Source organism: Ovis aries, chromosome 2, assembly GCF_016772045.2.
Source record: "Ovis aries strain OAR_USU_Benz2616 breed Rambouillet chromosome 2, ARS-UI_Ramb_v3.0, whole genome shotgun sequence".
In the NCBI taxonomy this organism is placed as follows: Eukaryota; Metazoa; Chordata; class Mammalia; order Artiodactyla; family Bovidae; genus Ovis; species Ovis aries.
Window position 1 is genome coordinate 136,659,957 of NC_056055.1, and position 25,723 is coordinate 136,685,679.

A 25,723-nucleotide genomic window follows, 5' to 3' on the forward strand; every position below is an offset into this window, starting at 1 on the left:
TGGATCATAAATTTATCTTCTCTCTTATGTTATCAGATAATAAAAGGCTTCTGAGAGATTAAGGATAATGTACTAAGTACCTTACACCCCGAAACCACAATATGCTTTCACACCAGCAGACTTGGAATGTTCCCTGAGCAAGCTCAGACACAATTATTAATGGAAGAACAGGAACAAAGAGACTGTTGAAAACCTGTTGGCTTCAGCAGGAAGCTGGAGGGGTCCTGCGTTTTAGGAAAGCTTCTAGGGGAATGGCAGAATCAAGAAGGGCCCAGGCCTGAGGCGACGGTCCCTCTTTGCCTGGCCACGTTCACAAGGTGGAAAGCCAATTAGTGAAGGAAAAGTTCTATTCAATAACAGGAAAACCTTGCTCTTGGCTAACACAAGTCAAATTAGTCGCTCAGAACTGACAAATCTCTCAGTATTTCTTTGTTTTGGAGCCATTGCTACCCTGGCAACGTGAGCCCTGAGATAACTGGGCAGGAAAATGACTCTTTGGAGTCATGATTACTCTTCTCTGAAATAGCAAGAGCCTCCTCAAGTCAGTAGCTAGAATAAAAAGCCTTAGAAATGACGAGTTTACTTCGTTCTGTTTTTTCTGCCTTCCAAGTTTTGGAATGAAGTTAGTCAAAAGCACAGTTAAAAGACCTTGAACTGTGGTGCAAATCCTGACACCCTCTGTTTCACCTCTGTGACCGCAGGCCCCTGCCAATCAGAGACTGAGGGGAGCTCTGCATAGAGAAGGGGCTTCAGAGGGAGCCCAGGCTGGGGGTGCTTACCATGCTCCCGGTGTCTTGCTGGGTACTGACACTGTGCTGTTTTATTTGATACCCATAATGACCCTGCAAGTTAGCTTTATTTTCCCGTCAGGCAATTGAGAAAAATGAGGCTTAGACAGATTAAGGAATTTTTCTAGGGTTCCCTGGCCAAGAAGTGATACAGGTGGGATTAGAAAAGCACAGAGCTGCCTGGCTCTAAAGCTGGAGAAGAAAGCAATAGGGAAGGGCAACTGGGAGGTACAGGACGGACTCACTGGCTGGTTGTCAGAGCTCCAGAGTGGGACCAGCTATTGACCGCAGGCCAGAAGGAGCCAGGGAAGACTTTGCCAATACAACCAAAATAACAAGTGGTCACAGGTCCTCCTCCACAGCTCCAGCTTCTTGTTCCCCAAAATCCAATGTGGAGAAACAGGATCTCCATGTAGGGTTACAGACCTTTAATTTTTTAATTTCTTTTTCTCTTATCTTAAAGCAAGCCTTTTACCTGAACCATAAAAGAAGATAGCGAGAGAAGTAATAAAACTATAATCAGAGAGGTTATAAGACAAGAGGGGCATTATCCATTCATTAAAAAGTAGGTACTGGTGGTTACAAAGCTGGGAGAGAAAGAAAGGAAATATGAAGTGTTCACCCAAATGATTAACTTAATGTGTTAAGGTAGTAGTGCTTTAGTTGCTAAGTCCTGTCCAATTCTTGTGACTCTATGGACTGTAGCCCACAAGGCTCCTCTGCCCATGGGATTTCCCAGGCAAGAATACTGGAGTGGCTTGTCATTTCCTTCTCTAGGGGATCTTCTCAACCCAGGGATCGAACCTGCATCTCCTGCACTGGCAGAAGGATTCTTTACCACTGAGCCACCTGATAGGACTCCTAGGTATCTTCAGGGTATCTATGATTTCATTGTTCCTTAGTTAAGAAAAGCAATCTACAAATGAAGTAATAAAATTCTTTAAATTTTACTCAGTTTTAAATTACCCATTTTAATTTTTAAAAATTAAAATCTACTCATTTTAAATTTTAAAAATGAAGATATTCCTGGCATTTTTGTCATTTGGTGAGCCAGAGGTGTCCAAGAGCATTCTCCACAACTCCCAGGATTTAAACAAGTTATTGAATTCCACAGGACCCAACCATGGATGGGATGCTGGGGAAGAAATTCTTAACCAATAGATCATTGGAAAGGACCTCATATGAATGAGGTAAATTAAATCATCAACAGTATCACTAAAAATAAAAATTCTACATATTTATGAGCCTAACATAGAATTTTAAAGGCACAGTTGCTAGCTTTTCAGTTTCTTGCTAGTGATAGGAACCAGATAGTGGGAATATTGGCTCTGATTTAAAAACCACTCAGTTTGCTAGGGAGAGCTATTGATTTTGGTTTGATGTGAATGACAGAAATGTGGGTATTGATATTTGAATCGGAAACATTCAAGAGTCATTTTGGATGTCAGTGAACAACTCTCCATCCTGACTGGCAGAAATCAAAAGCAGACAGCTCTCTTCTCTGAGAGCCCATGGGGGCCTTGAAGGACTCCTTTTTGGAACTCATTTCACCTCTGGCAGTCTGCAATGGTTCTGTTATTCACTCACCTGGTTTAAGGTGTTGAGGAATCCTATTAAAATGGAAACAATATAGAAAAGGGTCATGCACTGAGCCATAACTAGCGGAGGTGAAAGATCACAAGTTTAAAGTTCAACTATCCCAGCTGGAATCCCAGTTCTGCCACTTTCCCCCCAACCTCAGCCAAATTATGTAACCCGTCTGGATCTGAGTGTTCTTTACCAGTGGGTTGTTGTATTTTGACTAAATGAGATAATGTAAACAAAGTACTCAGCACTGTACTGGAGCCAAATTAGGAGTTCCCAAAGATGTAATTACTTGGGGAAGGGATGGATTGGGAATTTTGGATTAGCAGATGCAAAGTACTATGTATAGATTGAATAAACAGGGTCGGCTGTATAGCACAGAGAACTATACTCAATATCCTATAATAGACCATAATGAAAAAACATGAAAAAGAATTTATATATGCATCTATATGGGCCTTTCCAGGTGGCGCTAGTGGTAAAGAACCCACTTGCCAATGCAGGAGATGTAAGAGATGCGGATTGCAGGTTCGATCCCTGGGCCGGGAAGACCTCCTGAAGGAGGCCACGGCAACCCACTTTGGTATTCTTGCCAGGAGAATCCCAGGGACAGAGGAGCCTGGAAGGCTACAGTCCATAGGGTTGCATGGAGACAGACACTACTGAAGTGTCTGAACACACAAACATGTATATTTCCTGTATGGCAGAAATTAATACAACATTATAAATCAACTATACTTCAATAAAATAAAAACATTTAATATAAAAAAAGAAATAATTACTATTGTTGCCAATATTGGCCACCAACAGAGCTCCAATTTGTTATTACATTAGCCAACCTGTCCTCTAGCAGCCATCTAAGGGAGCAGGCCAGAAGGTGAGTGAGGCAGGAAGGTCCAAAGAGTGTCTAGAATAGAGACCTTGCCAGAGAGGAGGCTGAGTCAAAGCAGCTTCCTTGGGCAGGAGTTTGACCCAGAGGACACTGACTAACTCTGGTGCCAGGGACTTTGTTGGAAAAAAGAAGGTGTAGCCAAGTGGCAACATAACCACAACTGCCTTTATGAAGTAAGTAGAAGTAGAAAAACAACTCAGCTCTTCTTACATAGATGGATTCGATAGCACCAATTCTGCCCTTTCCAGTTTCAACAGATCTCATGTGGCCCTCCTAACAGAAACCAGCAGATTGCCAGAGGGACAATGGCTATGAAATGTGATGGACAGCCAGAGAGCCTTATCTTGGATGAGGAAGGGGAAGCACAGAAGGATAAGTTAACTCAACCAAGATCACACAGAGAGCAAGTAGTGGAGTTCAGAACTAAACCAAGTAGGCCTGTTGTGCTGTGAAGAGTAGCTTTCCCCTCAGACTTTTCTGAATCCTGTACTTTCCTTGTTATGGGTTAACAAAAGTAAGAATTATAGTCCAGAGGAGTTCCACCTTCCAAAGTCAACAAGTAGTCCAAATTATCTTGCGGGTTCTTTTGTAGGACTCCCAGGCAGAGACTGAAATACTGAGTCTCCGATAAGTCCAACAGAGCCAGTTTCCCTCTCCTTTGTTGAAAAAGACCATTGTTAAACGTGAATATGGTGCCATTTCACTGTCTGTAAGCTCCTTTTCTTGACTGATTGGGCCAGAATCCAGAATCACAAATACTTCCCTCCAGCCCTGGCTTAGGCTTCGTGACTAGGGAGGACTCCCACTTTCCAAAGCAGAAACAACCTTCTCCCTTCTGTTTGCACAAGGAAAATCACGGGGCAGGTCCTGATTACCACAGTTTCATTTCATAACTAGATTCCCACCCAAGAAGATCCCCACTGTTCGAATTTGTGCCCTGGACATCTCTGGGGAGTGCTAATTACTAATCCATAGGGGGAAGGCAGCGGAGCAGGAGCAGAAGCCTGGGAAGTCCTCCACCGGGGCTGAAGAGCAAAACCTCTCTACAAGCTAGACAATCTGCCCCTCAGGGCAAACCTACAAGATGTGGGTGACATTCTGTTGGGGAGAGGGGAGTTTTTGCATTGGAAACTGATGAAAAAAATAATTCTGTTGAGCTCCCAGGATATGTACCATTTATCTCAGCAGCTGCTGAAATACCTGGATAATTTTAGGAGCAAGTATGTGGTTAATGGAAGATGAGAAAGCATTCCATTTGAACTGCTTCTGCATTGCCAATTACATGAAAAATTTTTCTGAATTAAGATTACTGGCCAAGTAAAACAGAAACTCTTACACTGTGAAGATAACATTCTAAACAACACTCAGTTAATGCTAAATTAAGTATCTCTTTGTGAGAAATCACTATTATATTCTCTGCAAGCTGTTTAAAATTCTTTGGAGTCCTAGGCTAATACATGTGATTCTAAACATAGACATCCCTTCTCCCTCTCACAAGAAAAAAAAAAAAAAAAAAAGGAAAGAAAGAAGGAAGGAAGAAAAAGAACTCATCAGGATAGAGGTAAAATTTCTAAACAGACAAAGTGATTGAAGTTAGCACAAAAGTTATACATAAATATTATATTACGTTCTGGGCAATTCAGAAACCACAATCTGTCTATTTTTTTTTTTCTACCTAAATCTTATCACAAACATGAATATTATAGGTAAATCTTTAAAAATCTAGGAGCAAGATTATTCAGGACGTTTGAGGAAGAAATAGACCTCCACATTGAGCTTTCAGGCTCCTATAGATATTTATCTGAAAGTTACAGACATAAAAAAAATTTTTAGTGTATTTTTTATTGAGGTATCCGAGGATGAGATGGCTGGATGGCATCCACTGATGCAATGGACATGAACTTGGGCAAACTTCGGGAGATGGTGAGGGACAGGGAGGCCTGGTGTGCTGCAGTCCATGGGGTCGCAAAGCGTCAGACACAACTGGGTGACTGAACAACATAATTTGCATACAGTAAAATGTACAGGTTTTTAAGTGTACAGTTCAGTGAATTTTAACAACTGTAAACACCCATGTAATTACGCAAATGGGCTTCCCAAGTGACTCAGTGGTAAAGAATCTGCCTGCCAATCCAGGAGACTTGGATTCAATTCCTGGGTTGGGAAGATCCTCTGGAGAAGGAAATGGCAACCCACTCCAGTATTCTTGCCTCAGAAATCCCACGGACAGAGGAGTCTGGTGGGCTATAGTCCATGGGGTTGCAAGAGCCGGACATGGCTCAGAGACTAAACGACAACAAATTATCTAAACAGGTAAGATATTCCACTGCCATAGAAAATTCTCTCATGCCCCTTCCCAGTTGACATCTCCTCCACAACCAGAGGCACCCACTGTCCCGATTTCTACCACCATAGATTAATTTTGCCTGCTATAGAACTTCACAAAATTGGGATTTTTATAGCGTGGAGATTTGTAGCAAGTTCACTTAGCTACACGTGGCATGCCCAGTCAAATGGAGGAGATACAGGTTTTTAAAATCCCCATATCCACCCTGCCCCCTTCCCTATGACCAGAGAAAAAAGTAAAATCCCACTGGAGAATGCCCAAGATTCTAGCAAAGAGGCCCTTCCACCTTAAAAAAAAAAAAAAAAAAAAAAGCATCTACTGAGGACATATTTTAAAATCTAAAATACAGAGGTTGAAATAAACTTTTCAAGATTCAAGAGGGGGGAAGAAGGGAAAGAGTTTCATAGCAGGCGACTGACTATTTTGAAACGTAAGAAGTCATACAAGATGAAATAAAAACATGATAGAAATGTTGGTCATGCTGGTATTAAAAGTAGTAAGATGTTGATGGTTTAGGCCTCCGAAGGCTCCTTTACATGCATTGCTATTATCTCGCTTAGCTGCTGGAACCTGCTGTTTTAAAGGCAGGAGAGAAGAACATCCCATGATAGCACCTGGGTTATTTATCATTATGTATAACCCTGCTACACTCTATTTTATTATGCTGCCTTTAAAAGGAAGATAATGCAAGTATGGTTAATTTGCCTCTCTTCTTTATCTATACAGTGTCGTGACCCATCACAGCTTTGTCCCACGAGATTTGTTTTTCAACCCCAAAGAAATCCACAAGAAACTCTCCCTAAAAATTCCATTAATAACCTCTTTCAGCGCATATAGGTTGCAGGGTCTGGAACTAAGAATGTTTTAATCTCTCCAGCAAAACAATGTCTCATAATGATGTACAGGACTATTGCTGTACTGATGAAGAATCATACATAATTCAGCACCTTTCACTTGGCACCACTGTGATGTCCTCATTAGCCGTGGCTCACAGTGCCTGTCAGATGGTGTCCATGCGAACGCAGGCATTATATTGTCTTTGAGATGTGCAGCTGCTTCCATGACACTGCCAGTATATAAAAACATGACGCCAGTTTGTTTTATTTAGTGCTAAACCTTCCAGTTTGTAAAAACAAGGCTGACACAGAGCCTGACATGAGGCAGTGAAAATAATTAGCTCTCATTTTCTCAGCCTCCTATTTCCTTCTCCCTGCTGTGTTCTCTTTCCACTAAACCACCACATGTCAGTCGAAATGGGAGGCAATTAGTGGGCTCATTTCAGTCCCCACAACTGTGCTGAAAAGAAAGTATTTATGATGGCACAATGAACAGCTGAAAGATTAAATAACATTTGCCTTTTGAAAAGAAAATGACTTCTAGCTAAATGGGCAATTTTTGATTATTCTCAAACAAGCTTAGAGTAGTTGGTTTTTAAAATACAAGAAAGGAAAATGAGTCATTTTTAGGTGAAAGAATCAAATAAAACTTGACACAGTAATGCAAATAACTGATGTTTTATTGCAAAATATGTAAATGCGTTATACCCTTAACAATGGCTTGTGTCTAAGGTCAGGGCAGACCGGTGCCAACTAGACACCACTGGAGATAAGGTTGTTCTGTTGCCTTTTGGGGGGTTTTTATTTGAGTTATGGATGGAAAAAAGACTTTAGGGATGGTGCTAAAATAAAGTGAGAAGTCAAGTGAGGTACACTTTCATATGATGCATTATATACTTGACTACCTAAAATGGTGCAGATGTTAGTTGACATAATTGGAAAAGCCTTTTTTATTAACTTATTTTTAAACTGTATTTGAAATTGGAAGGTACTAAGTATTCATCTCGGGGGAAAAAAGAATGGTAAATCTTCTTATTGATTTTTTAATAATTAAGAATCTATTCTGTCTCCAGCTGGGTTTCTTAACCAATACAGAAAGTGGCCTGGCTTACCTAATTACTGCTTAAGCTGTTAGTACTGCAGAATGGGCTGCAAATAAACTTTTACCCAGGACTTTTACTCAAAATACAGGAAACTTTTACTCAAAATACAAAAAGAGCTCTTTTACCTACTTACTTCTCCTGCCTCCTCCCATGTCTCCAGAGATGACTCCAAGAAATACATTTTTTTTTCTTTTTTCTCTTAGAAATACAATTTTTTTAAAAAAGAAATAACAAGATTGTCCCAGTTAGTAGGCATTACTTATTCTCAGTTCACATCTTAATGTTGATGTGGTTGTCATATATCTTTGATTTTCCAACATAGTGCTTTTTAATTTGACTTCAAATAATCTGTCCTTTTACAGTTGATTATTTCCAAGATCTAAATTTTGGTTCAGGATACACAAGTCACTGTGAGTTATGGAGGCCTTCTCTCTGCAGATCTGCACAGACTTTTCCAAACCTGCTTCTAAAAGCAAAGATCTGTTATCAACAACTGTGTCTGTCATCATGGAGTTGCCAATAGTGGCTGTTAGAGCCATTTTAAAAGGCAGTCACAAATTTAAGTTTTGTTTCTCTGTTTCTATAATTAGCTTCTTACTTTTTACAAACTCACATCCTAAGGTATGATTCATACACTATGGTCAGTGTGGCTGTATGAGCCCACAGCCAGCCAAGGGGATCTAAGCCAACAGTGGGTTCATGGGGAGCTTGGAGCTCTCTGAGCTAACTGCATGTTTTAATATAGCTGGAACCCAGCAGTAATATGTTTGTGATTTATTTAAACCTATGCTTCAGCACGCATGCTTCCTTGCTACTCATGATTTTGAAAGGACCACATAATCTCGATCAAGAAGACTAAAGAGTGATCTAGTCTGTGCTGGGCCCAGCCCTCATGAGCTGATTACTTTCATCTCTTTTCAGCTTCGAGTTCGGTGAGGTCAGATTGGCACTTTGAAATTGGCCATGGTGGGAGTATTGACACCATGGAAAACTGCAAACACTACAAGTCAGGGCTGCTTTCTCCATTTCCTAGGCATGTTCTGGCACACCATTTCTACACGTGACTATCAGTCCGTCAGCAATGATGTACTGGACACCTCTCCAGTTTTGTTTTAGTTCTATAGGAGGCTGCCTGGCCTGTCTGACAAAGCGTACAACCAATGCTAATTAGAAATCAGCAGCAAGTCATGTGGTCAAATTCTGACCTGTACTTGCTCCTTTGCTGTCAATTACAACTTGTATTTCTTACAGAACCCTACCACTGCAAGGTTCTATACCGAGGAGTACAAATACGTCCTTGTGTACACGTATCTTTATCCTCAAAAATAGTTGGTCATGGAAAATCAACTTTCCTACACCGAATTTTTCATAAATGCTAGACATATCAAAGGAAGGCAAGGCACTGCCTTTCAGTTCTGAAATTACAAAAGGTGTTGGCTTTTTACCTCCTTACAAAATCCTTTTCTTTGTGCTCTATTTTATTCATGTTTATCTATCCATTTATAAAAACTCTATAATGGGGGGGGGGCGGGAAAGTCCTATTTGACAGTTTTTGATATTTATAGTGCTTTGAGAAAGGGCCTGGAGATTCAATTAAGTTTATTAAATGCCACATTTTATAAGCAATCTAGTAAAGATGTAAAAGCACAATAGTGAGTGGGAAGAATTTGTAAAAAGCAGCATTTTTAACCTAAGGATGTAAAAACCAGAGAAGCAAAACTATTGAGTGAATTTCCTGGGTTGGGGAGTGGGAGAAAGGGGCCAGGTGCTCACAGGGATGGGTGGAAGCGGGGAGGGGGAGGGGACGCGAACGTCTTCTGCTCTGAAGTGGGCTGTTAGTGCCGCTCCCACCTTTTCCAAATGTCCCTCTTGTTTTCTCTTTCTGGTTTGCTTGCCTCTTCAAATGCTGCTGGAAGCCTGTCTAATTAAGGGTCCGCTGGAGTCAAGGTGTCCTTCCCCAGGCTTCTCCCCTAAGCCCATCTCTTCTCTACCACAGGGATCCACTTAGACTCATGGAATCCCAGCTTCAATCAGGTTTCCTTGTCCCATGGGGGAGAAAATGGGCTAAGGACTCAGGAGCAAAGTCTATGACTGTCCAGCCCTCACAAGGAATGGATGGCTCCTCGGAGAGTCCCCTCCTAACTCTGCTTTTGAATTTTTATGACACAGAGTCTCAAAAGGAGCTCGGTGAGAAAACTGCTGGGTAATTTGATAGTTGATTCCTTGGCAATTTGAGAATCAATGCTCCTGACTGGCGAGTTGATAAGAGATATAATAAGAAACTCTGTGCACCTGAATATTCCAATAAAAAGGGTGGTTGCCACCCTGGGGAGTGCACGAAGCTGCCTGAGATTCTGAAAGCCGCTTTCCTTCTGTAGCAAGTCAAGGGCCTTAGGTTACAAAACACAAGGCACCTTCCACATGAAACAAAAATAGTGGTGGTTTAGTATTAAATGACCAAAAAAATGTTTGCCTTTTTACTGCCAATGCACCTATTTTGGGGACTGAATCTGATACTTTTCAAGGGCCTTCCTGGTGGCTCAGCGGTAAAGAGTCTGCCTGCAGTGCAGGAGCTGCAGGAGACCTGGGTTCAATCCCTTACTCGGGAAGATCCCCTGGAGGAGGGCATGGCACCCCACTCCAGTATTCTTGCCTGAAGAATTCCACGGACAAAGAAGCCTGGTAGGTTACAGTCCATGGGGTTGCAAAGAGTCAGACATGACTAAAGTGACTTAGCATGCATGCACGCATGATACTTTTCAAAAAGAAGCAGTGTGATATGGTGGCTGAGGCCTTGGGCTGGACCTGCCCCTAACTAGGTAGGGGCTCTGGGGGAGGAGCTCTTCCTCTCCCCTCCTTCATTTCCTCCTGGTCTAATACATGGATACTGCTCCCTGTGAGGGTGAGTTATAAGGATCACACCAGAAAAATGTTTGCAGAGTACTTGCCACAGTGTCTGGGAGAGGTATGAAATAATAATAATTATCATAAGCATTTTCAGCACCTCACCCAGGAAACCTGAGCTGAGAAAGACCCAATTTCTGCCAATACCGCTGTCAACTTCGAGGCTGCCTCAATGCACAGTTATTTTACTCTGTAGAAGTGGGTAAATGGGTGAAACTCATTCTCAACTTCTTATTAATTTAAATTGTCAGGAAAGCCTTTGGTCCAATTATCTCCCCTGCCAGGTTGTCTCAGAAAAGGAAAGGAAAAAGGATGTTGGTTTCATTGGTGGACAAATTCTTGAATCACTCACGGTGCTGGAGTCTGATGAGGGCCTGGTCATCTCGAGAGGTGGGGTCACAGTCAAGGTATCTGACTAGCAAAGACTGAGGTCACAGTCAGGGGCTCTGACCACTGCAGCTGGCACAGGCTCCCAGATGTGAAAGGCTTTCCTTGGTTTGGTCTCACTGATGCTAAAGCTGAAACTCCAGTACTTTGGCCACCTCATGCGAAGAGCTGACTCATTGGAAAAGACTCTGATGCTGGGAGGGATTGGGGGCAGGAGGAGAAGGGGATGACCCAGGATGAGATGGCTGGATGGCATCACTGACTCGATGGACGTGAGTTTGAGTGAACTCCGGGAATTGTGATGGACAGGGAGGCCTGGCATGCTGCAATTCATGGGGCTGCAAAGAGTCGGACACGACTGAGCGACTGAACTGAACTGAACTGATGTGCCATAATCCATCTGGTTGTAAAATGAAGCTTGAAAAAAAGAATTTAGGCTGAGTTTTTGGACCATAAAAGTTGACAGGTCTAGCTGTGGTACATATACACAATGGAGTATTACTCAGCCATTAAAAAGAATACATTTGAATCAGTTCTAATGAGATGGATGAAACTGGAGCCGATTATACAGAGTGAAGTAAGCCAGAAAGAAAAACACCAATACAGTATACTGACACATATATATGGAATTTAGAAAGATGGTAATGATGACCCTGTATGTGAGACAGCAAAAGAGACACAGATGTATAGAACGGAATTTGGACTGTGAGGGAGAGGGAGAGGGTGGGATGATTTGGGAGAATGGCATTGAAACATGTATACTATCATGTAAGAAACGAAGTGCCAGTCTATGTTTGATACAGGATACGGGATGCTTGGGGCTGGTGCACGGGGATGATCCAGAGAGATGATATGGGGTGGGAGGTGGGAGGGGGGTTCAGGATTGGGAATTCATGTACACCCATGGTGGATTCATGTCAATGTATGGCAAAATGAATAAAGTATTGTAAAGTAAAATAAAGTAAAAATAAAATTAAAAAAAAGGTTGACAGGTCTTACAAGGAAAGCATTTGTTTTCTACATATATTTGTATATTTGTGGATAAGGCCATATTTCCATTGTTTCCTCTCGGTAGGCCAGTTACTGCACAACAAACCAATTTTAAGTGGTAGCTAGTTGGTGGTCCTTTTCAGAGGCAGTGGGAAAACACAGCTACTATTTTCATGATAAAGTCATTGTCATACATTATTCCCAATAGCTGCCTTTAGAACACATCTTTCATTTTAATTGTTTGGAGAGAACTTCCAAAGCCTCAATGTTCTCATTTAACTTATTCCAGTCATGGAGATGGGGGTAAAGGCTGCACCTTTTCCATAAAGATGGGCTTATGGGAACTCAGTTAATTGGAAATTTTGAGGATGTCTTTTTCTCTTGGGTTCCACCTTGAAGGGTCAATGTAACAAGGTTTTCATGTGGGGAATTGAAATAGCAATTTAAAACACATTTGTGAGGAGATATTTCATAATGTTAGGATATAGCCTAGCACATAATTGGGTAATTTAGATCTGGACACTAATTTACTTGAGGATTATTTTGTGAATGTCTCCAGATGGCTTAAATATCTTGAGCTAGGAATGAGAGCAAGTACATGTTTAATATAAAGGTTATGATGAAGATGTAATTTTTGGTTTCAGCTCTATCCTCTCCTCACCCTAGGCTGGTAACACACTTTCTCTAATCAAAAATGACAACACCATGTGCCTTATGCATCTCACAGAAATGCCAAGGGGAGTAAATGAGGTGACAAGGATAAAATAACTTGAGCTCTTCGGAACGAAGGACTCTCTAAGATTAAGTTTTAAACATTATATTCAGAAAATTATTTGCAAAGGACCATGAGCCCCTTCGAGCTGATATTCAAAACATCCCTTCCAAAAAAGCTTTTCCTGGAAATTCCCTGGAGGTCAGGACTCCATGCTTTCACTGCTGACTGAACTCTTGGTTGGGGAACTAAGATCCTGCAAGCCACACGCACAGCTAAAAAATTGGAGGGAGGGGTGCGGAAAGCTTTTCTTTTCTTAATTAACGTCACCCATGCCAGTTACTTCTTTATACTTTTAGCGCCTTGGTATTACATTTGCACTGTACATTTCACTTTTCCTCTGTTGCATTATAATGCCATCTAGCCAGCTGCTCACCCTAGAAACCTGGGCACCATCCTGGCTCCTCCCTCAGACCTCAACTCCAGTCGGATCAGTTCTTTGGATGCGTGCACTTCCATGGCACTTCCAGCTCCTGTCTCTCTTCACCTGGTTGTCTCTCTGCCACACACAGGCCTTTCTCACTCTGTCCTGAGCTCATCTGTGCTTTTGAGAGATCATTTAAAACATAAACAGAATCCTCTCTTGTTCAGTCGCTGTCATGTCCGACTCTTTTGTGACCCTATGGATGATTTCCCAGGCAAGAATTACTGGAGTGGGTTGCCATTTCCTTCTCCAGGGGGTTTTCCTGACCCAGGGATTGAACCTGTGTCTCATACATTGCAGGAGGATTCTTTACTACTGAGCCACCAGGGAAGCTTCTCTATGCCATGCTTAGCACTCTTGAAACTCCTTAGCTTAGCACGCGAGTTAGCTTAGTTCTCTTCAAACTCCTTATGCCATGCTTAGCACTCTTCAAACTCCTTAGCTTAGCATGCGAGACAGTTCTTTTTCTGGTCTCCAGTCACCCTTGTGGCCTAAACTCTCACCATTCTATTCTACCCACCCTATGCTAACTTGCCCCAGAGAGAGCAAGGTTTGAGTTGTGAGCTCTCATAGAAATTAGCCCAAAGAAGAGCTGCCTGTGTTTTCCTAGCTTCTGAACGTTTGTACATGCTATCCCTTTTGCCTTCAATGTCTTCTCCCTAACCTAACAGTTCTTGATAGATTTCAAATTTTAGTTCAAGCATAACCTCTACCATGAAGATGTCAAGATCCTCCTTTGAGTCCTTTCTGCACCCCTTTCAGGGCTCATCCACTGTGCTTTCACTGAATGACGTGCATGATATTGTAAAAATGCATCATTCTGTATTAAGACCATTCATTGATCTTGTCTATTTCTTCCCACAAACTATGTGTTTCTTGCAAGGCAGTGCTATACTTTTAAACTTTGCTTTCTGAGCATCTAGCAGACAGCCAGGCACACAGTTAGTCCTCGTTAAATTTCTGCTGAGTGGATGGATATGGATGAAATTATTATTCTCCACGGGTGACCAAGGATCAGCAAATAATCAAAAGTTCCAGTGACTTGAGGCCATGTGGATAAGCAATGACGCAAGGAGTCTATATACTATCATGGTCAAAACCAGACTACTGTATTTGGTCTTCAATATTATTGATAGCCTCTGATTTTTACTATGTGTGTATTAACAAGTCATTTCTTTGTGAATTGAAAATAATTTTCTTGGCTGAAACTGCTCTTGACAAGTCTTTTTCAAGAAAATTCTTGCCCCTTCTTTTACCTCCTACAAGCCATAAAAATATTTAAACACAGAATACTCATAAATTAAGTCCCATAGAGCTGTAGATGCCAAAGAAGGCAAATTACAATGGGTAACTTATTTATCACCGGATGGCCCTGGGGTATCCACAGGCACAGACTCTCAGGATTGGAAGGGCCCTTTATTGCTGGAGAGGCGCTTACTTTCCTATGCCCCTTTCTAAAGCTGCTTCTATCCACAGGAATGAATAGACAGTGATCCGATCACAGAGGAAGAAGAAAAGCGTTCCTACACCAGACACCTGGAGTCAGAGCAGCTTTCACTCATCCAAGTTCTGTGGCCCAAACAAGGAGCCTAAGATTTCCATTCAGCGAGAGCATCAATATACCTGCAGTGGTGCAGGTGAAACACTGTCAGGTGTCTAGAAAGAGTATCTTTTGAAGCCCCAGGTGAAACTAACCCCTTGCAACAATTTCCTGTCATTCCCAAGTGCTGGTTCCAGGAATGGCCTGGGGTAAGCAAGGTTTAATTAGTGAGGACCAGTGGGCCAGCTGAGCCCCACTAGCTCTCCCAGAGCAACCGACTCAGGTAGTGAGGAGTTGTATTTACAAGGTCTCTTTGTGGCTTCAAAGGAAAGTTACCAATAGGGCAGTAGCTAAGAGCTTGGTTCTGGGGTCAGAGAGGCTTGCATTCAGATCCTTCTTCTGCTACTTGCTAGCCAGGTATCCCTTGGACAAATTATTTAGCTGTTCAGATCCTTAGTCTCCTTATTTGTAAAACGAGGAGAAATGGCACTACACCCGAGTCCGGCATGCCTGGAACACGAGTGCTCCCCGTTAGTAGACATGATCACTATTACTAGCTATTCATAGTGATCCAAAGTAGCAGAAACCTGTTATGATTCCAGTTCACATGCCATCTAGCCCACACCATTTCCCCAGATTCTAAAAATAACATCGAGTAGCACTCCGACTGAATGAGAACTGGGCAAAAGTCCTGCCACCCCATTTAGAGCTGATAATTTGGGCTTCCATTTTGCCCACAGTTCCATTCTCGGTGTTGTTCCACTCTCAACATTATAAAAGTGATTTCCCTTAAAACACAAAGAAACTGGAAGGACTTTCCCGGCAGTCCAGTGGTGAAGATTCCATGATTGAAAGGTCGGGGCCCTGGGTTTGACCCTGGTCAGGGAGCTAAGACCTCAGTCATGGGGCATGGCCAAAAAATAACATTAAACAACAACAACAAAAAACCCCAAAGAAACTGGAATCAGAAGCTGTGACACCAGGAAGCACAAACAATTACTCTACTGTCTGTGCCCCCAACCTTAACCCCCTCCCCTCATCCTCCATGGTTTGCAATGAGTTTCCTTGAGGGTTTGGGTGGCCTCATACAGGACTCTTCAGCTAGATAAGAAAGATTCCTAGATTGGCTTACAGAGGCAGTTGGCAGCCTTTCAACTAAATTCTATTTTATAAAGTCTATAAATTTACTCAGAATCATGTTACCAGCTGGTAGGGGGTATATAAAACCACTGAATTCCAGGAGAGAAAAGGAGTAAATTAGACTGAAATTTATCCAAAGGACTTAAAATGTGATTTACCTGTAGGCCAGTCCCTGGTTTCAAGTGAAAACCAAAAACAAGTTCAAGGTTCACTATTTTTTCCTCATTTTCTTCTGGTTCACCTACTGAGCCCTGAAACAAAAAGCCAAGCACAGTTTATTCCATGTAGTGTTTTCACCTTTACTTCTCATGTAAAGGAGATGATTTCACAGCACTTCTTTTTCCATTCTAATCTACTGTTTAATTTCTTTCTTTTTTTTTTATTATGCCACACATTCCAATTGCTTAAAGCAAGAGAAACGGCATATTAAGCCTTTGAGAACTTTGTCAAATGATTTGTCTCATGTACTACAAACTGAATGCCACCATCTTACATTTTTCATAATGCATCTTGCGTTGTGCAGCTTTTCCCTAGAAATGTACTTTGTCCCTTTACCTTGAAAGTTTCACAACACTCAAGATATTTACACCCTATTCCCAAAGAAGAATGCAGTTCCTAGAGTATCTGCAGATGGTGGGCAAGCAGAGAAACAAAATGAACATTTGAGGGCTCAGAGATGGAAAACTGGAATGGTTAGTGAATGAGAAGAGTTCTGTGTACTTCCTGCAAGTATCTACTAATTTTATAACAAACTATGCCAATACCTTTAGACTATATTTAAACTATAATATGTTAAATACGCAGCTTCCCAGGTGATGCTAGTGGTAAAGAATCCACCTACTAAGGAAGGAGATGTAAGAGATGCAGGTTCGACCCCTGGGTTGGGAAGATCCCCTGGAGGACGGCATGGCAACCTACTCCAGTATTCTTGTCTAGAGAATCCTAAGAACAGAGGAGCCTGGTGGGATACAGTCCATGGGGTTGCAAAGAGTCGGACACAACTGAAGTGACTTAGCACGCATGCATGTTAAATATATTAATACTAATATGTTATTCAAACAATAAAACTCCTACCCCTCAATGCAAGTAGCATCCAGAGCTTAGCGGGTGAATTCCTTCAGAAGCTTCCATGTTGGACAAAGTTCTGCAGAGCCAGGTGGGAGGCCAGAAGTCCTCGCCTGCAATGTTAGCCCTCATGTCCCCAAGCTACTAAGGTGACATGTGTTGTTCTTATCATGACTGTATTGTTAATATTTCAACTTGCAGGGAACAAGGGTATTCAATATATACACATCCTAAGCTTTGCTCAAAGGGCCTTTTGTTGGACAGATATGATTAAATTTCACTTCAAACAACAGTTCCCGACATTGGCAAATTTAGGTGTGGATGTGGCAGGTGCATATGTCAATAAAAGTTGCATATTCTCAGTAGGAAAAAACCTTCCTTACCTTAATCAGTGGTGGGAAGTGAAACAAGTTTAGGTAATCGTGGGTTAATTTCTCAATGGCTGACTGTAAAAAAAAAAAAAATTATTAATGACCTGATAATGCCAAGAAAGGATTAAAATTATTGTGCACATATAAAGGCATTCTTTATTTATGTATTCCACAAAATGCCTTGGGGATGTTAATATCCAACATCTATTGAGAATAAACCTGATTGTTCAAAGTATTATAGGTAGTTTTACAATTAATGAATGGAACAGGAAGATAATTTAAAGATGTTAAATCTCAGAGTAAAAAAATAAGTAAAAGCATTCTTCAAACACTGGTAGAGTACAGTAGTAACAAGTTAATATTCTAGGGTACAGAATGCAGTCGTCACCCCGAGTAACCGTGGGAAAAACAACAAAGAACATGAATATATCACCAGAGGCTCCCTTTAGGGCTGAAACCTCACTGAAGGGTTTACCGCCCTGTGCGGGCTTTTCTATGGATTTGTGTCCAAAGCTCTGTCCCCCAATGGAGCACAAAGAACTCTTAAAGGAAAGGAGGACAATTTAAATTATGATTTTTTTTCATACTCATCAGGTATAATCCAGCTTTTCTGTGAACCAAACATATCACATAGAGAGTAAAACAAGTACCAATGTGAGAAAAACGAGATGCATTTTTTTTAAGTGAAATGAAAGCCGTTTACACCTGACAATAATCAGCGCTTATTGGATGTTTGGCTTTATTCTTTCTACATAGGCTTCCAGCCTCAACGAGGTGGGAGCCAAGACAGGCTGGACAGGACAGTCAAATAGCAAAAGGGTAGGTAGGCTGACCGTCCACTTTCCAGTTTTTTGATCTACCATCTGTGGGCTGACTGGCTCACTCACCGAGAAGGTTTACAAAAATGCCCTGCCTGCCTCAGTGGGAGAGCAGAGCATGGAGGAGTGCTTCTCACCCTCAGGATCGGAGGCATGGGGTGGTGTGTGTGTGTGTGTGTGTGAGTGTGAGTGTGTGTGAGTGTGAGTGTGAGTGCGTGTGTGTATGTGTGTGTGTGTAGAGCACTCTGACAAGGACCAGGTGGGCTCCTCCAGGCTGGAGGTCCCTTTGTGGTGTTCCATCCCGAATGGCCCAGCTTGCAGGATCATTTCTTTATCTTCATTGCCTCAAGAGTATAGGCAATATATCCCTTTCTGCAATGGCTTGGCCAAAAAGTTCATTCAGTTTTAAGTAAAAATAAAAGACATTTTTCCTTTTCACCAAGGCTTTATTGAACAGTGTATTCACTAACCAAACAAACTTTTTGGCCAACCCAATACATATATATATATTCCAATATATACAATGGAATCTAAAATATGACACCAACGAACCTCTCTGTGAAAACAGAAGCAGAATCACGGACATAGGGAACAGACTGGTGGTTGCCAAGGGGGCGGAGGTTGGGTGGGAGGCTGGAGTTAGCAGATGTAAGCTATTGTACATAGAACGGATGAACAACAAGGTCTGACTGTAGAGCACAGAGAACTGTATTCAATATCCTATGATAAACCGTAGTGGAAAAGAATCTTTTTTTTTTCTCTTTTTAAAATGAAAATATGCAGGATGCTCCCAGACCTCCCATGGAAAAGTCTGTTTCCATGGTCCTTTCCCCTTATTCTTTCCCTCTCTTATAAGCTTATTTGTCAGAAGTGCCTGGGACCCCAGCTGAGATTAACCTGTGGGCTGAACACCCCCAACCCTTCCCCCCTGCCCCTGGGACAGCCACTGTTAACATGGCCCTGGCTTTGGCAGAAGTAGAGGGTCTGCAAACCTGACTTTTGAGACCCCCACCTCTGGGGACTGACTGTCTTTCTGTGCACAAGCAGACTCTTCCAGGAGCTTGAGGGGTGTCTCCAGTCCCCGCAGATGCTGGTCACACCCTTCCTTTGAAACTCAGGACAGACACTCTACTCCCAATTGCCAAGACTCCGAATTAAGAGAAGCTGTATGTACATGTTTTATCTCTTTTCTGGGATGTAAATTCCTTAAGGGCAGGATTCTTTGTTTATTCACAGGCCCAGGACTCTGATTAGCAGGTATCCGCTATATTTGTTGAACAATAATTAGTAAGTCTGGACATTGCTTGCTTTAATGATACCAACCAGCAGGGAGAGAAACTTAGACTGTCCTAGGCTGGGTCTGGGAATATTGAAATCACAGTGGCTGAAAGAGGCAAAGGGGAGCTGGGAGCTTCTTTTTGGCCTCTGCTAAATAGGACAAGATTGACCAGATCTCTCTTTGAACCCTGAAACTCCTCTCTCTGTACGAGAGAAAAGAATATTTCCTACTGTGGGCCATCTAAGCCAGCATTGCTTTTCAGGATGGATTTGCCCACAGTCATAGATTAGTTAGTTAGTTAGTTATTTCAGTCGCTCAGTCATGTCCGACTCTTTGCGACCCCATGAATCGCAGCACGCCAGGCCTCCCTGTCCATCACCATCTATTACCAGCATTTGACGTGTATGTGTGTGCATGAGGTTTCCTGTCCATCTTCTCAGAGGGAGCAGATGATAGGTTAAGGCTAAGCCATCATCCAAAGGGTGCTGAGGAGCTGTAAGGATGTCTTTATATGGATCCAGGGCCCACAGGATAGGAGTGGATGTGTTCTCTTTGGACCTCAGGGAAGATTTCCCTGGAAAGCCTGGTATCAGGAGCCCCAACTGAGGAAAAGGGAATGGTTGTTGGCATGTTGGTAGAGCCCTTGTCGCTATGTGGATTTGGAAAAGAAGTTGCTTTTCCCACATTTCCTTCTTTATTCTATCTCTCTGCTTTCTAACTTGTGCCTACCCCTCCATCCACTGACACTCTGGGGTTGAGGTGGTTTGGAGAGCAAATTTGATTTTCTCATAAGATCTCTCTTGAAACACACCTCTGATTAATCACCAGGTGCACACAGATGCAAGCAAGTGTGGTTTGGTTTGAGTAACTAAAAAACAAAACATAACAAAGAAACAAAAAACCCAGATCTGGTTGTTAAACTACAAAGAAAAAAAAAAGCAACAACAAAAACAGAGGTTTAGCCTTGAAAGGGTTCAAGACTGAAGTTTTGAGGGGAAATGTTAGGATTTCCCGAGAAGATGAGGGATAAGAATATACATACAGTGGTGTCTGTTCGGGTCAAAATTTGGAATATTACAGACTGAACACATAACTCCCATGGCTTTGGATGCTGTGGTGGTTCAAGCTTCACTCAGTCTACAGACGTGCTGCGGCATTGCTGGGGTCCCTAAGGGATATCCAGTCTCGCCTCCAAGGAAGTCGCCTCCTATACTGCCTGGGGCTGGCAGCTCTGCCTGCTCGCACGGCGGCCTGAGTGTACCTGGCGCTTCCTCCCTCACTGAGGCCTCTCCACAGGTGGTGCCTTGTTCCCAGAACACCTCCTCCCCATGTCCTTCACCTGCTCAATGCCTCCAGGTGCTTCAGCTCTCAAGTCCTTCATAACTCCTTCACAGAAGCCGTTCCTCAGCCCAACCTCACCTCTCCTTTGTGGCCTTTCTTAAAGCTGTCATGGTAATCATTTTTGCACGGTCAATGCCCCATGTGTGCTATGCAGGGGTATCCAGGTGACTTCTGCTGGACCCAAAGTCCAACTCTTTTGTTTGGGGATCATGTGGAGGAAGTAGGGGTCCCATGGGGGCATGAAGTATGGTGCTATGACCATCAGCTCAGCCTCTAACACAGCACATGACCCGCTCCACAGTAAGCGCTCAATAGACATTTGCGGACGGAACGGCCTCCCTTTCTGAGGTACCTTTAAATGGATGATGTGGCCCTTGGAGATGATGCCCATGTCTTTCAAGTCTTCTTCCTCGAGAAGAAGCAGTCGCTTTCCTGTAATGTTGTTTTCCTTAAACAAGCTTGCATACACACTCATCTCTGCTGAAGAGTCACCTGGAGGGAGTGATTAGAAGGCAGAATAAAATTAGATTCAATCACGTCCCAAGCAAAGTTAACTCCATGAATTAAGAAGGTAAGTTATTCCACTTGCCTTTTCTGACGAGCTGCTGAACCCAAAAATACTGTGGAAGAGAGGACACACACGGTTTTGCAGATTCATTCATGGTCAGTGGCCAGACTTAACAGTAAGACACATGGTTTGTTCAGTGGGTAAAATATGTTTAATTCTTGCTCAACCACAAAGGGAAAACTGAAGACTTGCTCTTCATTGTTTTAAAGCTTCACATTTTCAAATTGGAGATATCCCTCCCTTTGGGGATCTTGGGCCCTTGGAGGACTACTGGTTTTTCTTCTTATTTGAAACACATTTAAAAATCCTTATGAGAAGATTCTTACTTATGATGCCTTTTCCATTCATGTGCCAGTGGTCCACAGGGGTGTTCAAGGGCCCTGGTTTACCCAGGAATTACATGAAAAACAGGGACCATATGGCAGTGGACAGAAAAATGGATAATATGCATCCTCTGTTCTAGGCCTGATCATGAAGCAGCGTTGTGGCCCAAGACAAGTTAAAGCATGGAGCTTTCTACACAGAATGAGGTTGGACCCAGTGACCTCAGTCCTCGACTGTCGCTTGGCACATGTTTACCGTAGCCCCTCACACTACCCAGGCAAAGGGAGACAGAATGGTGGGGCCAGACTCAGTTCTCTAGGGAGCCCTTGACCCTGGAATTTAATTTAAATGGTTTGAAAACCACTCAACCTCAGAGCAAAGACTAAAAATAGCTGTTGGAGTTCAATGCCTTTGAAAACATTTTTTCTCAAATGAGATGGGCCAACTTTGCAGCAGGGGATGAAGGCATTATATCCAGGTCTGTGAACAGAGGAGATCCTAAGTCCTCTCTCGTTAAGCAGGGCTGGCAAGAAATTTAGAATCCCTGGGGCTCAGGGGATGGGAAGTAGAGGCAGCGGGTGCCAGCGTCCTCTCCCCATGGAAGCCACAGAGATGAGCTCATCTGAAAGCATCACTTCAGCAGAAGACCAAGGGCAGGACGGGATGTGCCCCAGCCCCCAAACCAGACCAAGTCTGGTAAACCTTCCAGGACCTTCCCAAGAGTTTCTAGTAACAAGTTGATCTTGGAGTACCAAGTCTGTTTCCTGGGGTGTGGGCCAGCTAAAGTTGGCATACAAGCTTTTCCCCCACTTTTCATTTAATGAAACCCTGAACTTATAAGTTGAACCTGGACAGACATAAACCCCTGAGGTCTCTGATCAAAAATTCTTAGCCTGTTTTTCACCAAGGAAACAAGCTGCAGAGATACAACAGGCTAAGGAGGCTTGTTCCTCAGGGTGTCTACTCAGAGTGTAGGGTGTGGGATTTTCTTTGGATTTAAACAGTCTCTCCACATCCTCTGCCAAACACAGGGCTTGTGTAGCTCCAGCTGTGGAGAAATGTCTGGGAACACAGGTCTGTTCCTTCTTGGGAAGGTCAGAGTAAAGATGGCAAAATGAACAGGGCTATGGCACTGCCTTTACCAAATTTTTCCCCACCATGGTTCAAGCCCAACCCTGATCTTCTGGGAAAACTCAAGATCACTTTTTTTCCTGGTATGTTCCTTGGTATCCTGGGAAGCCCATTTAACTGGGATTCATTACTGCATTTTGGAATATCTTTCAGAGCAAATAGGGAGGTGGAATCCTCTTGTAAGATTTGATGAGATACTTGCTTTGCTCGAGGCCTTACTTTAAATCACTACTGTCTTAAAAATAGAAAAACATGGAATTTGTCAACTTCTCCTACTTAGACTTTCCTAAGGCCCAGACCCCTCTACCTGCATTTTTAACTTGCGGACCTAGTTACGAACTCCCTGTCCAGGTTGAAGGAGGCATTAACAGAAACAGCTTACCACATCATCTTCTGTCCAAGCACCAATCTCAAAGGAAGGCAGCAGCTGCATGGGAAATATGAATGAAATGGGAAAAAAAAAAAGGAATATTATCATTGTCTTTTTGGCTTATCCCCTCTTTTCAATATTTTAGCTCTGGGCCGATGCTCTGGCTTGGTTCTTTCTGCAGGTTATGTTGAATGGAAACCAATTTTCCTGCCTGTTAAGAGGAATCTCAGGGTTCTAAGGATGGTGCCCACAGAAGCCAGTCGAGTGTATCAACCTCTCAGTAACAATTCACTGCGCTTGGTGAACTGTTACAGCGGGACTGCACATCATGGGATTTTCCTCTCTTGGTAGTTGGCACACTGAAAGTAGTTTTACCTCCCACAAGAAGGCCTTGGAAGTCGAGGAACTTCTGACATTTGTCAGACGCCAGAGCCTTCTTCGGGATTCTCAATCAACATGGAGATCATTTGAGTTTATTAATGAAAATTCCAAAGCAACCACTTGGTAACTAGATGTCGTAGATGCTTATTTTTAGAGGGGAATTTCTAAGTTTTAACTAAATGTCTTACTTGCACTATATTTTTAAAACCAAACATTAGAAGGACATGTGAAATCGGAGCTGTCCGAAGGAACTCAGGTTGCGGAGTTGCTCTAACTAAAATTAAAGTAACCACCCTCCCTGGCAAGTGTACAAACACAAAAGACAACTTTTCAGGAGGACTCCCACCTGGCCACTTTCAGAGCCAAAGGGCTACTTGCTTCAATATATGTTCCAGACTAAGTAAGAAATATTAAGCTGGCCAAAAAGTCTGTTTGGGTTTTTCCATAACTTCTTATGAACGTTTTGACTAACCCAATACCTACATAATGGGAGAAAAAATCTGTGTCTCATGACCTGAATTAGTTTGCTTTAACCATTATCATCCCTGGTGGCTCAGTGGTAAAGAATCCGCCTGCCAGTGGAGGAGATGCGGGTTCAATCTCTGGGTTGGCAAGATCCCTGCGGAAGGAAATGGCAACCCACTCCAGTATTCTTGCCTGGTAAATCCCATGAACGATGGAGCCTGGCAGGCTACAGTTCATGAGGTCTCAAAAGAGTCGGACACAGCTTGGCAAATGACAACAGCTATTACTTGTAACCAACTCTAACTGGCCAGAAGGGTTGGATTGCTCATGAGATAATGTGGCAAAGTGTCTTTCAACCCCTGTTATAAATAATATATTTTGTGTGTGTGGGTGAGTTGAAAAAAAAATTGGATTTGGTTACTTTTATAATTATGTAAAAATCAGAGGGTGGGTGACTAACGCTTCTAATCTGCAGGTATTTTTAATTCACATGCTCAAAACCTTGCTAGGGAAGTCATACCCTTGCTTTCAGGGAGTTTTTAAGGTGGTGAAGTAGGTATGGATTTTACTTTTGGAGGAATTCACTTTCATTTTCGTTTCCTCAGTGCCCAGCAGAATGCCAGGCACATAATACCTGGTAAATCTTTGTTGAACAATTTGTTGAATGAGTAAAATCGAAGGCTGCATTTACAACAGAGCTAAATTCTCTGGTATAGACTTCAGTGTCTATGGCTATACCGTGGAAAAAGGATGTTTCATAGACTAACATGGGGATGGAAGGGACAGTGGCTTGAGCTGGCACAGCAGGGTGAGGAGACGAGAGGTGACTCCTGGACAGGAGAAGCAACAAGGCAGGACGCTGACCCTGGGGGCGGAAAAAGAAGGAAAGATAGGCGTGTCACATTTGCCTGACTGCAGCTCCAGGCACAGAGTGTGCATGTCTCAAGATAGGGGGAATGTAGCCAACTCTAGGGGGCTATGCAGAATTATTTCACAAGGCCACTAGTTACAGTGAATTTGAATGCATAGAGTTAGAGATGTAGAGATAAGTTGCAAGGGTACAGATCGCTACCACCCCATATGTATTCCACTACCCCTATGTGCTTCAGTTCCTACAGGGCTGCCCCTTCCTCCTCTGAAATACTTCGTGTTTGTAGACACATGCGCTCATCTCCTTGAATAATGCAGGAAGGAGAGTGGCTTGAGAAGTAGGATCGAAAACAGAACTCGATCAAAGAAAACACATGACAAGTTTTATTTCTTCACGGGGCAGCTGTATATAGCTGCAGAAACATGTCACTCCCTTTTCCCATCATGGGATCAAATGTGAAACAAGGAAATTCTTTGATTAGTTCAAGAAACAATGGACTGCCTCTCAGAGATGGTTCCTGTGTCAAGGCTGGCTTTACAGGGAGTGGGTGTGTATGCAATGTTTTGATTTTATACAATCCCCAAATGTTGCGCTGAACAAAACTGATAAATATTTCTTGAATAAAGGTTGCAAGTGAAACAACTAATCAAAACCAGCATTTCTGGTTTTCATGTCAGAAGGAGAGGGGAAGAGTTCTCTTGAGCTCTGAGAAAGGCTTATCAAGATGACGCCGAGGGAAGCGCACTGGATGCAGGGTGAGACCTCGCTCTGGTAGGATTCTTGCACGCTGCTTGCAAAGATCAGTGAGAGGAAGGCTGTGGAGCCAGGCACAGCTTCAAGATGGTTTGAATTTGGCAGGATAGGGAAGAAGAGTTAATGATCTCCAGCCACAGAGTGGCTTTCCATTTCTTTTATGTCTGCTGCACCTTGCTAACATATCAGTATTTCTGCTGTAGGGTGAGTTCTAAGTCTTTCTGTCTCTCTTTGGGGATAAAAAAAAAAAACAAAAAACAAAAAACAAAACATTTACCT

General features: G+C 42.7%; 1 protein-coding gene across 4 annotated transcripts in view; it reads right to left on the bottom strand.

Moving 5' to 3' along the window:
- MAP3K20 (mitogen-activated protein kinase kinase kinase 20) overlaps positions 1–25,723 on the bottom strand; it is a 169,668-nt gene that overhangs the window by 14,000 nt on the left and 129,945 nt on the right. For 3 of the 4 annotated variants that reach the window (XM_042243712.2, XM_027964845.3, XM_042243713.2), the window contains exons 12-16: positions 22,987–23,031; positions 21,171–21,201; positions 20,934–21,073; positions 17,156–17,218; positions 15,866–15,958 (exon numbers count right to left, since the gene is read on the bottom strand). In XM_042243712.2, coding sequence (XP_042099646.1) covers positions 15,866–15,958; positions 17,156–17,218; positions 20,934–21,073; positions 21,171–21,201; positions 22,987–23,031 — 372 coding nt within the window. The remainder of the gene's footprint in view (positions 1–15,865; positions 15,959–17,155; positions 17,219–20,933; positions 21,074–21,170; positions 21,202–22,986; positions 23,032–25,723) is intronic. The other variant, XM_060411103.1, reaches the window with a different exon arrangement.